Consider the following 17,675-nt stretch of genomic DNA (forward strand, 5'->3'; position numbering starts at 1 on the left):
GAGAGAGAGAGAGAGAGAGAGAGAGAGAGAATATCAAATGTATATGTTGTACATTGTTGTACATTGCTCTGCAGTGCTAGCTTTTATTTTGAAAAACAAACGTACCGGAAAAGATTCCTCATAGGTGCGGATGCAAAGATGGCGGAAGAAGAGAGCCAGTTTGTAGAATTTGAGCAAATAGATTTTTTAAGAGATAGACATGTACGATTCTTCCAAAGAACGCTTCAGGTGTTGCCGGAGAGGTACGCCTCGCTGGAAACGACCAGGTACATTTACTGGAATGGAAATTGTTTGTGTAATTCATATACTTTACTGAATAACTTGTCTAGCATTCAAGCTAACTGTGGTTCAATGCTACCCGTTTTGAATGGAGGCTAGTGATAATTAGCTTAGCGGGCTAACTGGTTCACCTGTTTTGAATGGAGGCTAGTGCTACTTAGCATGGCTTACAGCAGTGGCATTGAAGTTATTATGACAGATTGGCTGTAACGTTGGTTACACAATAACTAACGGTACAGCTGGGCACGACGCCCTGTTAAAAGTAGTATAAAGTGATATTAGGGTTCACTATTAAATGAATAAAGCTTATTTGAAATTGAACTTAAAGCTAGATGGACTGCTTACTTGGATATGTTTTTCAATGGTTAACTTAGCGAGAAACATTTCCGAAAATAACACATTTTACTTATCTCTCCAGTAAGAGCTAAACTAAGCAAGCAGCTAAAAGTCAAGATACACTCTTAAATTATGCTTTATTACATATTCATCTAATCTGGTGTATATATTATACTAAGTAATCCCTTTGTTGCTTGAATTTGTTAATCGTTATATCCATTAATTTAAAACAACTGTGTCCAAAGATTATTATTTTTTTTATTCAAAACATTTGTTTTAATACGTATAGTATTTTAGTGTTTTGGGCAAGTATCTAGCAGTACACCTTTTTGAAATGTTTAGATCATATAACAAATCACACTTTTAACCATAGTCAAAGTCACGATAAAGAAAACCCATAGGGCCTACTAATAGTTGTGATTATTAAAAGTATTCTATATTATTATTATTGTTTACATTGCATAAGTGTCGATATGTTTTCATATATTGTTATGATTAAATAGGTACCCGATACTTGATGTTGCTTTTTGGGCACATGGGAATACTTTTTTTCTTTCTAAAAAGGAATAGAAAAAAACCGGTGGTCACATGTGCCCAAAATAGTAAATAAAGTATGATTTAGAATAAATCCCTTTTAAACCAATGGTGTGACATTTTGGCCTATTTCTGGACTTATTTCAGGGCTATCACAACTGCAACTGAAAATTAACAAGATTGCTATCTGCCTTCTTTTCAGGTTAACAATCATATTTTTTGCCCTGTCTGGTCTGGATGTGCTGGACGCCCTGGATGTGATTGATAGGAAGACCATGATTGAGTGGATCTACTCATTACAGGTTCTGCCCACAGAGGACGGTAAGTGTCATAGCTTATCACTTTTTCCACAACTGACTATAAATAAGATCAGTTTAAACAGTTAAATGTTGCAGTGTAAGGCATTGGATGTATGCTTTATTCATAAAAAGGTTCACATGACAGAGCAAGTCAAAAATGTATTCTCAAAGCACTAGGGCTGTACCCGAATATTCGAATATCCGAATATTCGTTCGTTGGAGTACTATTCGGGTTTCAATTTCGTTATTCGGATATTCGTTTTGTTTGTTTTTTCGTTTTTTTCCCGTTTTTTTTTCAAATTGAATTTATTGAAATATCCAATATCAACGTAAGAGCTTGTTCAGGGGGTGCTAACACTTAACCATAAACGTTATCGTTTACTTTCTCCGTCTTTATATGTAGATATTACTTTTCTCCGTTAATCTCCGTCACGTTGTTTCCAATGCAACAACAACTTCCTGTCAACAGCGCTACCTCTCCTTCAAAAATAAAAGCATGTCCATAAATAGGAAGCCAAGCCAAATTTAAGACACAACTGCAACGAAAGTAACAAACACAATGCGATATCCTTTTCAATTTCAAAGAACACAAATTGGGTTAATAACTATAAAAGAACAATACTGTAGAATAACAAAATGAATGCCGTGAATACACCAAAATACACGTGTTGAAGTGGTTCGCTGCTGATTACTAGGTAGGAAAAGGTGCCACAGACTAATGTTGAAAAGATTACTGTCCCCTTTTCCCTCATCTAGTGTAGCACAGGCCCTGTGTTTCTGATTGTCTGAATAGTGTTTTGTGGTTTACTCAGGGACGTGTATTTTTCCTTCAGTGCACATTCAGCAAACAAACCGTGATGAGATATTTCTGAATTTGTTAAAACGTTTATTGGATTATTTATGCTGACTGCACCTTTTGATAGGGTTGGATGATGGTTTGAGAGTGTGAGCACCGAGAGAAACAAAACTGTTAATGAGTTTAAGGCAGAAATATGTTTAGATACATCAGTGTTTCCCATACATTGATTTATTTGTGGCGGGCCACCACAATTAAATACCGTCCGCCACAAGTTGATCTCATATATAATATAAAAACAATTTGGTGGACTAATGGATAGTGAGGTGGGCTGATGCGTTGGAAAGTTGCGAGTTCAAATCCCGCCTGGAACACCACTACTGTGGGACACCACAGTAGTGGTGTGACTTTGAGTAAGGCACTTAGCCCTCAGTCACTCCAGGGAGAATGTTCCTGTAATTGCTAATTGTAAGTTGCTTTGGAAGGCGTCTGCTAAATGCCTAAATTGTAAATTTATATTTTTGGGAGAATAAACCCCACAGATCCTCAACTCCGGTGTGTCCCATTCATTAACAACGCAACACAGAGCAACAAGAAAGTTGTCTACAGTAGCCATGAACTCGCATGTATTTTCTTATTTGAGGGGGGGGCCACGCAAATAGGTTAAGGGGCCTTTGGCTTTTCTTGTCGGGGAGGTGCAGTGCCCCCACAAATAGAATCAAATTCTGTGGGAAACACTGTACATTTAAGATATATTATATTATCTATATTTATGCTTGGGAGTCTCTGCATGTGGTTGTTTTATAAGGGTCTATAGTTTCATCAGGGTGGGAGAGGAGGAAGACAAACTTCAGAGTTGTCAAACTCTGTGAAGTCTGTGAAATATTATTAAACTTTTTGGTTTTTAAACCGAGCTTTCGGGTCCTCCTTCCCTCACCTGAAACTCTAACTCTGTTCATCAGGGAAAGTTTGTCTCTACATTTTTAATGACTTGTGTTTTTCTGTCTCGAACAAGCAACTCTCAGCCATCTGTTTCGATGCCCATTTATTTAATTATTCAACACAACAGAAATCATGTTGAGATAGTCGTACTTAATTGGTCTCTATTTCGTTGCCGCCATATGTTTGGTGTCTGGTTGGACTTTTGTCATTAAAGGTAAATATGCTGTTTGGGAGGCACTCGAGATGTTATGTCTTATGTCCCTGATGTTGTTACTTTTTAAAACCAAAAGTTGTTGAGCAGACCATTCTTTTTCAACACTAGTGTGCTGAAAATACATGAATAATACATACCCTGTCGTGGCTTCCTTCCTTGTCTTTCTATCAAGCCATTAGACGCCTTAAACAGAAAGTTCTAACTCGTTTCTTTCCTTTAAATTACTTACAGTTTGAAGGGTTGCTCGGGCTCCGATGGTTATATGATGTTGCAATGTGTTTGCTCAAAATAAAATAACAAACTTTTACACATGCAACAAAAAAAATATGCCATTACAATATTCAAAAGCAAAAAGCAAAACTCAAATAAAATAACAAACAACTTAGGTATTTTTTCTTTCTTAATAATGCTTATTAGGGCTGTGCCATTAATCGTATTTTAATCGCAATTATGATTTGGGCCTGCCACAATTACGAAAACAACATAATCAAAAAAATAATAATAATTGTATTTTGCTTTGCTAGGTTGTGACAGTGCACTGCAACATATTTGATCTAATTGATTTTTGGTCCAATTTATTTTTATTTATCATATTAATATATGTTTAGTAGCTTGTGGAAGTGGCTCAAAAATATTTGTTGATCTTGTTTATTGGTATTTATTATTTTGGATATTATTTATTTAAATGTCAATATAAATGTATCATTTATTTTATTTATTTTTGTATTGGTTTTTCAGTAGAATTATACTTCAGGGTAATCAACAGTTAAAAAGATACTGTTCAAATTATTATTTGTATTTGTTTTAAAGTTCAATAAATGGATATTTTCAAAGTCAATTTATTTTTTAATCGTGATATCAATTATTGACCAAAAATAATCGTGATTATGATTTTTGCCATAATCGAGCAGCCCTAATGCTTATGTTGTATAACTTCATAACTTTCTTATCAAATCAAAAATACTGGCTCTAACATACCCTTTCTAGCTTGACCAAATGCATATTTGAAAGGGAAATAATTCATCAATTAGTAGGCATTGCACTACCTATTATGTAGTGTAACATGATCAATGTGTTTTAACCCATGTCAGAATATGATTATGAAACATTGAAAACAAATATTGTTCTCAGAGTGGTTGGATGTCCTATTTTAAAACTGGCTAACATTGTGTACTCTGCTGCAGTATGATGACATATTGTAAATTGGGTTCTGATGTTTCCATCATGGCCAATAGATGGCAGCAGTACATGTTTTTCTAGCCTTCTTGTTCCTGTTTTTCTTGATGTTTTAGTACATGATGCTTCCTTACCTTCTCCTCTCCTGTTATTCTCTTCCAGAAGCTAACATTAGTCGTTGTGGGTTTCGAGGATCGTCACATATTGGAATTCCTTACAGCACTAAGGTACAGCCTTACCCCTCACTGTTTGTAGAACTGATCCATGTTTGAACAATAGTTGTGTCTTGTATTTCAAATGTTAAGTGCCTCCTTACTTTTTTTAGCTTAAAGATATATTTTTGGTGAAAGTATTCATTGCTGTGATCTGATATTTCCTCTATTTCACCATTTGCATGAATTCATCTCAACATATTTTTCTGTCATTTTCATTATTTTGCAAATCCGTTCTCTCACATTAGTGGGTTTGGACCTTTTCCAGTTTTATAAGCATAATCTTAAAAACATTTGGTCTTACTTCCCTTTCCCATTGAGACATAGTTGGTGATGTAAGAGCTTTGCCAACCCGAGTCATTTCCCAAAAAAGGCTCTATTTTGTCTAAACACTTGATGGGTCTGGTCTAGTCAGTGTTTTTCAAATCTTTTTTTTTCATCAGATGTTTACTTTATAACTACTAGTGTTTTTTTCACTGCTTCTATAAATAATGATATGAACAATGTCTATCATTTTGTTATTTTCTTCAGGGTCCAGGTGTTCTCCATCCATATGACAGTGGCCATGTAGCAATGACCTACACTGGACTGTGCTCGCTGGTAATACTGGGAGACGACCTGAGCCGGGTCGACAAACAGGCCTGTCTGGCTGGTCTCAGAGCGCTGCAGCTGGAGGACGGCAGGTCAGCCACGCACAAACACACATTTGCACTCGTAATAGGATTCATGCTGACACTATCTCTGACTCAAATAAACACTGAAAGCCTGAAGGGAAGAATGAGTAAGACTTTCGGGCGGGGCTTGTTAACAGCATTCACAGTCGGCCCCTCTTCCCCTGCTCAACAAGAGTTAATGGTCCCCCAAGCGGGTGAAAGCCAACACCAGATTCCCTTTTATTTTGAAAACTTTTGGCACACTTAATTTGACTGTTTTAGCACTCTGTCCACCATTTTTGTAGCTTCTGATTCCTCCTGGTCTCTACATTTTTTTTGAGGGTGACTCCCATAAAGTTCCCACGGAGGAAAAAGAAGATAATACTGGCAGAGGGAAGGGAATCTCTGACATCACCAAACACTTTTAGAGGGACTATTTTTGCATTTGGACATAAAGTTACATTTGGTCATGAAACAGTAGTGTTCCGCACGCACTGTGTATATCATGTTTGGCAGACAACATTACCTTTAGACATAAATCAGAGTTAACCCCTTTTCAATTACTTTTTTTAAATAAGACTTAAATGCTATACATTCTGAACATAAACATGTATCCTTCTTTCAGCTGTTTGTGTAACTCTCCTGTTTGTTTGGCTCGCTGTGTCTGTGTTTCCTCTTGCCTCCAGTTTCTACGCTGTTCCAGAAGGAAGTGAAAATGATATACGGTTCATCTACTGTGCAGCCAGTATCTGTTACATGCTGGATGACTGGTCCGGCATGGACATGCAAAAGGCCATTGAGTACATCACAGGAAGTTTGGTGAGTGTTTTAAAAAAAAAAAAAAAGAACATCTGCATGAAACTGTAGGGATGAGTGTTAGCTGCACCTGTTTTTAATGCATAGATAAATACAGTGAGGCCTATATTCCAGGGCAACAGAAAGACCTCCTAATGGAACACCCTTTGTCGTTGCACCGTTCAAAGTACTGCCTCCACACTCGAATGGGAAGAATAAGCCACCCACCTTTAGTAGGTGGCACTCTGCCTCGAAATCCTTCATTTAGAATAAATGAGGGGGGGGGGGGGGGGGGGTTGAGCTGTGTATCATACGCTTAAAGCCCATACAGAGGTTTTTCCACCTTACCAAAAGAAAAATAATGTTCCAATTTTACGATATAGCACTATAGTGAGATTAAGTCGGGTTCTGACTGTGTAACAGTAACATAACCATTACATTAGCCTCAGTGTTTGTTTTTCAATCAAACATGGGTTGGACAAATCAAAGCATCTGTGTGAGGTGTTTACTTCATGTCTGCCATCATAGTCTCTTGTACAACTCAAGTCCCCAGAGCAGAGGGATGGTGCAATTCACCTCTACACTAAGGCGTATTGTGAGTTGAAGGCATTTAACACAAGAGTGTTTCATTACATGGCTTCTCTATTGTGCGAAGGGTGTGTCACGACTATTCCTCTCTCTCTCTCACACACACACACACACACACACACACACACACAGACACACAGTCACACAGACAGACAGACACACACACAGACAGACAGACACACAGACACACAGACACAGACAGCCGAGGTGGAGGGAAGCCCAGTTAAGTAGTTAACATATAACTGCTTCATGTCTGAAAGGTATATTTATCTTCTGGCCACTTACTGGTCGTTGGATTCCAAAATGTCTTTAGCAATACAAGCTAGTTGTTGGTGACTGTAAGTCTACAGAAACGAGACTAAATCTGGTTTTCTGTTGAAATCACTGGAACGCTAGACATTTTCACTAGCCACATTTATGTTTGGATGGCACCATTGTTATGAGCACAGACAGACTCAACCTTGTTAGTTTCCCCAACTGACTGTTCCCTGTTGTTGGGTGCATTGTGTATTTTATTTGTAGGGACCGCTGGTTATGTCCCAGACCTTTTTGTATGTAACCTTATTTGTATGGTTTTAATGGGGTCTATTATATAAAAAGAAATACAAGGAACAAATGTAAAACACCTTCCTCAAATGCAAATAATTTGTATCTTTTGGATCTGGTTCCTCATATGCCAAAACAAATTGAACAAATACAAATATATCTCTGAATACATTAAATTGATTTACAAGTAAATACAAAATGCAGATCAGCCTCCTCTGACACTGATGCCTTTACACGCCCACATTGACCTTTCAGTGCAGATGATGTATTGCTTGTAATAACTGGCTCTTCTTCCTCTTCACAGTCATACGATAATGGGTTTGGCCAAGGAGCTGGGCGAGAGTCACATGGTGAGATTGATCATCTTGTAATGCTTTATGCTTTGTTACTACATATAACAGCAATATCAGCCTGAACGCCGTTTCACATCAGGTGGGTGGTAAGTCCAAAAGTCAGATTTATGAACATCATCCAGGTTCACATCAGGTTAAAACATTGTGGGTGCCTCTGCGGTTTTGTGGTAGAGGGTGTGAAATGGGCTTATGGGAGTAACTGGTTTAAAGGATTAGCCATTACAATCCTTCTCTGTAGATACATTGTCTCATTAATCCCCAGCCCCTTACTCAAATTAAACATTATTTTTTTCACACAAAATCCTTGATCCTACACACATTTCGAAGCAATGGTTTGGAGCATATCTAAACTCATATATTTGACAGGTAGCACTTCCTGTTAACACTGTGACGGTCTACATAAATGAAGTATAGAGAAATAAATCCCACTACAAATTGGTAATTTCCCTTCCTGCAATAAATTAAACAGTCTTCAGTAAGATTCATCCCTCTTCTGCAAACTCTGTCTGAGGACAGATTACACATCAGTGGAGGTGTACAGTTTGTGCCCATTGCCCATCATCCCTTGACGTTTGTGTTTGTTAAGCACCAAGACCTCCCACACTGTGCTTTAAATGTGCACTGACATTGGTTTTGTAGACGATGGTGTTTGAGCCACTCTGTAGTTCAATACGTGAAACATGGTATTACAGAAACTACGTGCCAAGGTTATATATGCACCTCTCCTTATGTATGTGTGTGGCTGGCTTTTATCTCGCTGCTTCCTCTATTTTTCCGGTACTTTCTTCATCTTTAGGCTATGCACTCTTGATTTCTGAAAAGTGCTTTTCTCACTTAATGTACTTGATGTCCATGATTAACATACTGTAGCCGTGAGGGGAACACAGTGGTGCTCCGGTGTGAATATGTGCACCAAACCTGCTGTTAGAATAATCTGTTGTGGTTTCCTGTAAAGCAGTTTGATTCAGATTTATGTTCGTCTCCTGATCTTCCGTTGCCTCCAGCAGATCGGGTTCTAGACATGTTTGATTAGAGACCAGTCTGACACGTCGGCAGATTTAGACGCCTGACCCACACACTTCACCCCCACCTTTTTCTTTGTGTCTCTCCACACACGAGCACAGACATAGATAAACAGCCAGGGATGGTGGTGGTGTTACGGGATGAGTTAAAAGCAGTTGACAGAGGATTTAGAAAGTGATGGATAGCTGCTGCTTGTGGCTGTCCTTTTAACAGCCTGTCATTATTCAATACACACTGTGCAGTAGGTCTCTGCATGCAACATATTTATTCCACTCAAATGTTTAAATATAAAAAAAGGCAGCCATAACAGCCAATTGCCTCGCTACTACTACTATACTGACTTCTTTATACTATAAAAAACAAAAGTATATTTCATATGAATGATGCTTCATATAAAAGGACAAAAAAAGGTGATATGTTGAATTAAACAAATGCTCTTTTTAAAAAGAGCCTTTATTAATTTAATAATAGATATGCCCTACAATATTAATAACATTTTCAAATTATTAATATTTGTTGAGCCTAATGTATATTTGAAGTAATGCCAGGATTAAATAGAATTAATAGTCATGTCACGTATTTTTAAATGTTGATTTAGAGTTTGAATCTCAATATTTGAAAAATGAAGCTTTGATTTATTCTGTACGGCCCTTGTGGCTCCACGTTGTGATAACATCCATAGAGAGGTGACGAATGAATGTAGCTACATGCTATCAAACATTTGGCTGTAAAAAAAAAAGCCCACACGCGGACACACCCTCTGTTCTTCCTGCAAAGCCCTGTAATCATATAGATGTCTGACATCCAATTGTGTCAGTGTGAACCCCTGGAACTGCTTTCCAATGGTAATACAAAAGAATCAGTTTCATTTAATTGGATTTGTCAAATTAATTTTCTGTATTTACTCTGTGTGTCCAGGTGGCTGGACGTACTGCGCCATAGCCTCTCTGTGTCTGATGGGGCGGCTGGAGGAGGCGCTGAGTCAGCGGGAGCTGGACAGGATCCGGCGCTGGTGTATCATGAGGCAGCAGAGCGGCTTCCACGGGCGCCCCAACAAACCTGTAGACACATGCTACTCCTTCTGGGTGGGAGCTACGCTAGAGGTACAGCCTGCACCGCATGCATTAAAGTTTTTTCACCCCTGTATTTCTCCACTTTTGCCTTCATTTTTCACTAACAGCTTGAAAAAAATTACATTGGGCATGTTTCAAATGGCACTGTCGTATATTCTTGCGCTGTCGAAACAACTGGGTTAATCTCGCACACCCACATCCACAGACAGACTCCAAAAAAAAAAAACCTGTGAACAAACATACAGTATTTGGGTCATAACTATGCCAGAGGTATAATACATACATGCACACACATGGTCCAGAAAACTGCAACTATCTATGAGTAAACCTTGGATAAAACCACGCACATAAGCAAACACAAGCAGGGACATTGTGAATTTCTGGGTCAAAGCTGTGCTGGAGGGTAAATGCAAAAATGCAAACAACATATTTGTGTATGTCAAAATTAAAGTATGGCAGACACTACTGCTGGATGTCTCCATACAGATGGTGATTGGAGCTCTTAGAACACAAGCACAAATTATTATTGCAGTTTCACAGCATCATTGTTACATTTTCTTATGGCAAGAGTCATATATCATTACTTCCAAAGTCATACTCAAACTTCTTTCTTTCCCCTCCTTTTCTCTCCCACTCGCCCCCCCGCCAACCCTCCCTCCTGCCTCAGCTCTTAGACGTGTTCCAGTATACAAACTTTGACAAGAACCGGAGCTTCATCCTGTCCACGCAGGATCGCTTGGTGGGAGGATTCGCCAAGTGGCCGGACAGCCATCCAGGTAAATTATTATTTTACTCTCACAAGTGGCTATTACAGGAAGTAATAGTAGCGTTTGGAGTACAAATTAAAAAGATACTGGTTGTTCATGTAGGCTTTTGTTTGTTTTGTGACAAGAATCCCATGTACCTTCTTATTGTAAAGGCCACATTAGGAGTGGTGAGGTTGAATTCGATGTCTATGTGGTGGGAAAACAAATCAAATGTTGTCACTGTTTTATTTTAAGTCGCTTCAATGATCTGGCGTTAAGGCCAAAAGGATGTTGGAACTAAGCAGTTTAGATAGCTTGTCTTTTATCTCTTTGGGCCTAATAGCTTGTTCACTGCCCTCCACAGGTGCAAAGAGGTCAGAGTGGAGTTGCGGTTGACAGTTTTTCTTGAGATCAATGGAAAAGCTCTTGTAATTCTAAACTTCATTGGTGCACATTTCCTTGGGGTGTGTGTCCTTACTTGTAATGTGTAATTGATGAGGCGATTGTTCATAGGTAGCTGGAGGAAATAGGAGATCGAGCTCCTCACATTACAGGAACTAGGCAGGGAAGATAGGGTGGAAGAAACGATGAGGCAAAACAGACACCGTATTCACAAAGCCTCGTAAATATCACTGAACAAAAGAGAGTTTTAGGAAATAGAAGGGACTCTTTTGCAGCAGGGTGTAAAGATAGCATTGCACCAACAGTGCAGTCATCGCTCACAGTTACTGATTTATAGGATCTGGGCTGTGAAGATAGGAAGGAAACAATATTAGTATTACATTTAGTTTGAACATTTCACACAACCTGGGCGTGTCCACAGATGCTTTTCAACAAGAATTGCAGGTCATCATCATTGTTCATGTTGGTCATTTGTAGCCCAATTTTAAAGGACCTGCTCATCACCAAACCGCACACAGACACAGAGTTGGATATTTTTCTTACGACTTGGTGGAAGACAATAACAACACGAAAAGAGTGAATATTGGATTTGTGCACAAGTATAAGGTCTAAATTCTTAATCTGAATGTCATTGTAGTTCTTTATACAGTGATCATGCAGTAAGGGAGGCTGTGGCTAAGTGGGCTAGTTCGTTGATCTTTGGATCAGGGGAGCACAAGTTCAATCCCCACTGCTGTCAGCATGTCCTTGTGTCCTTGGGCAAGACACTTGTAAGTCGCTTTGGATAAAAGCGTTGAACAAGTGACATGTAATGTAATTATTGTGTTGTCTTACCTTTTTTAAATATTCAGTAAATGGTGTTGTATTTACTTGTTCTATACTAACAGTAACCCAAAAACGTACCTTAGATTATTTCATGCCATAATATAATTGATTTAAATCATAATTTGTGATTATAAAATGTAAACATTGACAGTGGTTTCCTTCTGTATAACCTTCACTTCACTGACCCATATGGATCCTCATTGATGCAGCTAATGGGGCTTTGATTGATTCTGATGTCTCTGTCCAATCATCTGGCACTTAATTATAATTCAATTACCATCCATTTACTGGCTTGTGCAGCTTTTATTCTGGTCCCAGGGGAGGGAAAAGGCCATGGGGCCAGACTCTATGCATTATTTATATATTTTGAAAGGAACCGTACAACAAAAACAAGGCTTCTACATAATGGCTTTTTATAATGGGAAATAAGGTTATTGTTTGATTCAGTAATGGACAACAAGGTGACAAACACTATCATCTTCTTGACTCTGACAAGTCTGCAGACCTGTCACATGCAGGTGCTTCTGCTATTATACATGTTACCATCTCTGACCTAGTTTCTCTCTTTTCACGATGCTCCCCATTTCTTCCCCTTTCTCTCTTTTCCCCAGATCCTCTCCATGCCTACTTAGGGCTGTGTGGTTTGTCTCTGATTGGAGAGCCAAGTTTGAGGAAGGTCCACCCCGCTCTTAACATCACCCAGAGAGCATTTGAGCACGTGCAGCAGCTGCAGCAGACATGGAGGGAGAGTGATGGCAGCTGTGGCCGACAGCACTGACAGCAGGATGCTCCACAGCGCTGGCTCTGAACAGGTTCAGTAACCAGGAACATCTCACCAGAGTCAGTCCACGGCAACTGGACTTCTGCTGTGTGTCTTGAAGACGCTTGGATCTGTGAGGCCACCTCGTGACAGGAATTAGAAAAGGTTTTTAAGACCCCAGACACACAGTAGCTACTTTGGGGAGCTCATTTTAAGTCCATCTAAAATGACTTTTCTGCTAAGGAATCTATGCCAGACTTTTTTGCTGCCTTTTTATTGTTAGAACGTAATAAATATCAACTTGCTTTTTGTTTTGTGGGGATACAATTATGTGCCAGAAAATCCATTCTGAGTCACTGGAGACTCAAAGAAATTCCAGATGCCTCCATTTTGCTAACTTTTTAGATGCTGTAGCTTTTGAAGCCTTCTGCTCTCCATCATAGTCAACAACGCAATCTGCTGTAAACGTTCTACTCGAGGAGGAACTGACGCACTTCACATGGACATTAACTTGTGTCTTTAAAATGGTATCGGAGTAACTGGGGTCTTCAGTACCTTAAAGCTTCTGAGTTGGCTGTTGTAATTAATGTGAATTGCCTAAATAAGTACTTTCTTTTGTAGAAAAATCCCCCTGTTTTAAAGAAAATATCACAAGTATGTTTTTTGTCAGCCGGTATGGGCACAGTGGTCATTTTTCTTGGGTTGTGGTGGGTTCAAAATAGCACATTTCTTTTGAATGAACCTTACTACATCCCTAAACAAAGAAAATACAGCCAAAGGCGCCCCCTATACAGTTTGGTTTGCCTCTCTGCCCCTCGAACATCTCCATCCTCATGTTGCTTTTGGATCTCTCCAAAGCCTCCTGGTCCCATAGGAGAGACCAGCCTGGCAGGTACACTCTCACCTCAGCTCGTTTCAACATCCCAGGTTTTTTTCTGTAATCACCAGAGATTTAAAGATAAAACAGCGACTGGGGGTACATTTATGGAATAGGCATCTAAGACCCAGCAGCCACGCCCAGGGGCAAGTCTGCGATCGAAGAGAAAAATTAAATAAAAATAGTTTAGCTCCAGGCCTTATCATTTCAGATCACATAAAATAGAATGTGTTGTTTGCTTATTTCCAGAGGATCACAGAAAATTAGGCCAGAAAATAAAGAAATATAATCCCTTATTTCTGCAAACTAGCCCCCTGACTCTTGAACCCTGAACCGATCAGAGTTACGTTCCTTCACCAGCTTTCATTCTTGCTGCAAGGCACCAGCCAGCATGAAATCAATAGAAAAAAGATGAGACAGTTGCATTATGACTTGGGGAAATATATTCTTTTGAACAGCGCTGGGAATGTTGTTTTCAGACAAGAAAGGATGCAGGGCAAAAACAAAGAACCATGCACATGAGCACACAGAGAGTCAGCTCTGAAACAACTATTATCAAATGCATCACATCCCTTTGGGTCCTCAAACGCCACCTGCAGCTCAAACAAGTGACCTTCCAGCCTTCTTGCTGACTTTTCAATGAGAATTGTTAGTTTTAAATCCTAATAAGGTCTCAACATGGTGTCATAGAGGCACTGAGTGGAGCCGGTTCCTCTTGCCTTCGTATCACATTGATGCCCTGATTCCCAGTAAGGGACATTTCCCCAGTTTCATAGGTCCCTCCAGCCCCCTGCTGAAGCCCCACCCTCTGATTATACGTCTGCTGTCACAGCAAACACCTGCTCCCTGAGATGATGAGAAAGAAACAATAGCTCAGCAGGTCAGAAATACAGCGGCCTGTCTGCACCTGCAGGAGTGCTGTGTGTAGACACTGGATTTAAAAATATGATATTGCCTCTGGGGTTTTCCTCACCATCTCAAATGAAGCTGTTCTTGGACTGCTTTCCCACCCGAGTAGCCCGTCTTTTCCAGACTCAGAAAAATAGAGCAGGCAGACAGAGGAAAGAGAAATGGGAGGAGAGGTGAATAAATAAATAATTTGATCCATCTATTATTGAAAGTGAACTGTTGGTGGCTACAATCTGCTCCCCTTACCTCGGCCAACCCCCCAGTGTTATATACCCTCATTTTGGTGCAAAAACCATGTTTGTTGGTTGTTTTTAGCCATTTGTATTGCTTGTAAATGTTTTACCTAAAAAAAAAGGCATTGCCACAGTGTGTCTCTCGCAAAATGATGTACTCCATTTTCATTTGTATCTATTTTATCTTTGAGAAAGTTCAGCTATGACTTGCATTGCTGCTGCTGAATTGAGCCTCAGACACACACACATACAAGATCAATAAGATAAGCTTCATCCTATGATATTCTGGTATCAGTCTTTTTTCTGTAACTACATCGGAGTGTTCTTTGGTCAAAATGCACCGAAAGAGAACGACCATGTCTCCCATGCATCTTTTCAAGTGACTTTGACCATGTATACCACCTCCGCCGGCTGTCCTTTTGTGTACATGATGTAGGCCAAGGCAAAGACCCCCTCCCAAACTCTAAAATGTGCCTCTAGCGTTTTACTGCTCAATCAATGCTCCCTTCTTGCTTTTTTCTGATTTCACTCCATATACAGCATGCTTTAGTTGAGCTTAGCTTTGCTGTTTTTATTGTTAAAAAAAATGCACTGATTATAGTGTTCTCTAAAGGGGACAGAAGAAATGAGTATCCTAAATCTTACATTCAGGAACTGGAACACTTACCCTGTAAAAAAAGAATTGTCCTCCCATCTTTGAAGTTGAATGATCTAATTAGACATCGGTTTCCTGGTCGATTTACCAGAACTTGACTTTGTCCCTTGATGTCTGATCGATAGTGTATTTCCAGAAAGAGGGAATAAACCATTGACACACAACCCATACTTGCTTACTCGATTTTAAAAGAGGATGAAAGATTGAATGGATTTGCCCCTCACGGCATCTCAGCAGTTATTGTACTGCGTCTCCTTTTTGCTACATCATGCTGCAGTGGATGCTCTGTGTCCCACAGCATGTAAAGAGGGCAGAGGCTTTGCGCTTTTCAGACGCTGCTGCCTTTAGGTCGTCTAGAGATGTGAAAGACTGCAGCCAAACGCCACACATGGTTAACCGTAAACCCTTGCGCTATATCATAATCTAATATACATAATGTAATAATAAATAATGTAAGAAATGCGATGGAATTTATTTTTTCTATGCTTTGTAGAGATATCGAGTGTAGATAAATATGTAAATGTATATAAATATGTGACTTCTATTGTGCAAGTGGTCAAGAGGAAAGAAATGTTTACAGCTACATCAGTGAGGCAGTAGAAGGAATTGAATATCCAAATGTTGATATGTGATGTATAAAGTACTTCAGCCTGGAATTTGAGGAAAGTCATGTTTACTCGAGCTTGGCAGTGAATACTGTATTTATGGTGAATAAAAACATACTAACTTTTACAATTGTTTGGGTTTCGCTGTCAAATCTTGTTGCATGTGTATGAGGGGTTTTATCTCCTCAAAAAACAAATGTGCTTCCAAAACTTCATGTAAATTCACCTAATAGCTATTGATCTCTTGTTCAGCGTTAACTTTATGACCTGAAGAGGGTGCTAAGATAGAATGATTACATTACATTGCATTTAGCTGACGCTCTTATCCAAAGCGACTTACAATAAGTACATTCGACCAGGAAGATACAACCTTGAAGAAAACAGAATCATATAAGTACATCGGGTTTCATAGAGCCAAACATTTCAAGTGCTACTCAACTGGCTTTAGATAAGCCAGTCCTTAGTTAGTATATAAGTGCTTTGTTAGTAATTATATCGCTCGAAGTGGAGTCGAAAGAGAATTCACCTCTGGATATCACTTATTGGACTTCTTGTTATAAATGGAAATGATGGTGGGCATGGAGTTCCCAAAACCATTAAGATGTATCACCTAGCGAAAATAAGAATTCACAGCAAATGTACAACAATAGGCATTTTAGGAATTCTGCAAAGAAAAGAAAGGGAAAGTCAATATTGTCACGTTCCTTTTGGTGAGATGGTGCTGTATGGTAACCTACAACAGCTGAATGTAATGTATACCATTTTGTTTTCTTTCCCTGTAGAATCTGTGGCTGAATAACTCAAAACTGTTTCTCTATTTTTAACTTCAAAGAGGACAATCGGTCAGCATTTTACCGAATTTGCTTGATTTGCCTTTAATTTCTCATCCTACATGGATGAGCTTCAGAGTAACACAGTCTGCTAGGTCAGTGACTAAGATATCATTAAAAGCCTTGGGGGGGAGGGGAGTTTCGCTGGATACAACAGGACACACATGCAAACACATTATATAGAGTCCCACTTGGGAGCTGCATAGCACAGTTACAGACTTCACTGATGGGGTAATTTGATCCAGGCAAATGTGGCCGTATGGCACTAAAATATCACATCTGAATAGGAGGATAATGAGAAATTAAACAGCACTTGATAATCCATTTTATGTTTTTTTTTTTATTTAGAAAGAAATAATTATAAAACACAGTTTAAAGGGAGATTCAAAGGTTTCAATTGTATTTTCTTCCACTGTGAATACAGCCCAACCCAGATCACAACTCTCTGGAGATGCTCCCTCGACAGCCAGCTGCAGCTGTACTTTGGGTGTGGTTATATGGTCCCATATTCAACAGACAACTAATACCTGTGTGGCACCAGACTTCCCTATGAGACATGTAACCTTATATTGCCACCATGTAGGAGAGGCTGAGTGGAAGAAAGGTACAATCTGCTTTGGTAAACTTTTATGACAGAAACTGACCCTGACATTGTCTATGGAGCTGTTGCTACCACAGAAGTACACAGATACACTGTGTTTACAGCTTTCCATATTGTGATGTGAATGACTCATTCTGAATGATCCACAGGCCCTAGGCTGGATGTGTATGCTTATGCAACAGTTGTTTTCTCTGTAGTTATTTAACATGAATCAATTCTGCTTGGTAAAACACATGAATCAATGCACTTTATTGATTATTCACTCTAGAGGGCACTGTCAGTTATAGGGCTTTTTATGGACTAGTCAAGTCTCATGACACAAATATTTCTTGTGAGCACTGCACTCATCTTTTCCCCAAGAGTCTATTGAGATGGCAATAAACACATGGATATAGCCACTGGAGATGCACTTC

The 17,675-nt window shown here is 39.3% G+C and overlaps 1 protein-coding gene across 1 annotated transcript; it reads left to right on the forward strand.

Annotated features, from left to right (window-relative positions):
- Positions 1-109: 109 nt before the first annotated feature.
- pggt1b (protein geranylgeranyltransferase type I, beta subunit) lies at positions 110-15,963 on the forward strand. Its single transcript, XM_079687756.1, has 9 exons — positions 110-266; positions 1,352-1,470; positions 4,739-4,803; positions 5,320-5,471; positions 6,128-6,260; positions 7,675-7,720; positions 9,665-9,849; positions 10,487-10,595; positions 12,404-15,963. The coding sequence occupies exons 1-9, from the start codon at positions 139-141 to the stop codon at positions 12,568-12,570; spliced, it is 1,104 nt and encodes a 367-aa protein (XP_079543882.1). The 5' UTR covers positions 110-138; the 3' UTR covers positions 12,571-15,963.
- Positions 15,964-17,675: the final 1,712 nt, after the last annotated feature.

This window comes from Notothenia rossii (assembly GCF_949606895.1).
Source record: "Notothenia rossii genome assembly, chromosome: 6".
NCBI classification, from domain to species: domain Eukaryota; kingdom Metazoa; phylum Chordata; class Actinopteri; order Perciformes; family Nototheniidae; genus Notothenia; species Notothenia rossii.

Coding starts and splice junctions, on each gene's coding strand:
- pggt1b (XM_079687756.1), top strand. CDS start 139: ATGGCGGAAGAAGAGAGCCAGTTTGTAGAATTTGAGCAAATAGATTTT. Junction 267..1,351: donor GCCTCGCTGGAAACGACCAG/GTACATTTACTG, acceptor CCTTCTTTTCAG/GTTAACAATCATATTTTTTG. Junction 5,472..6,127: donor CTGCAGCTGGAGGACGGCAG/GTCAGCCACGCA, acceptor TCTTGCCTCCAG/TTTCTACGCTGTTCCAGAAG.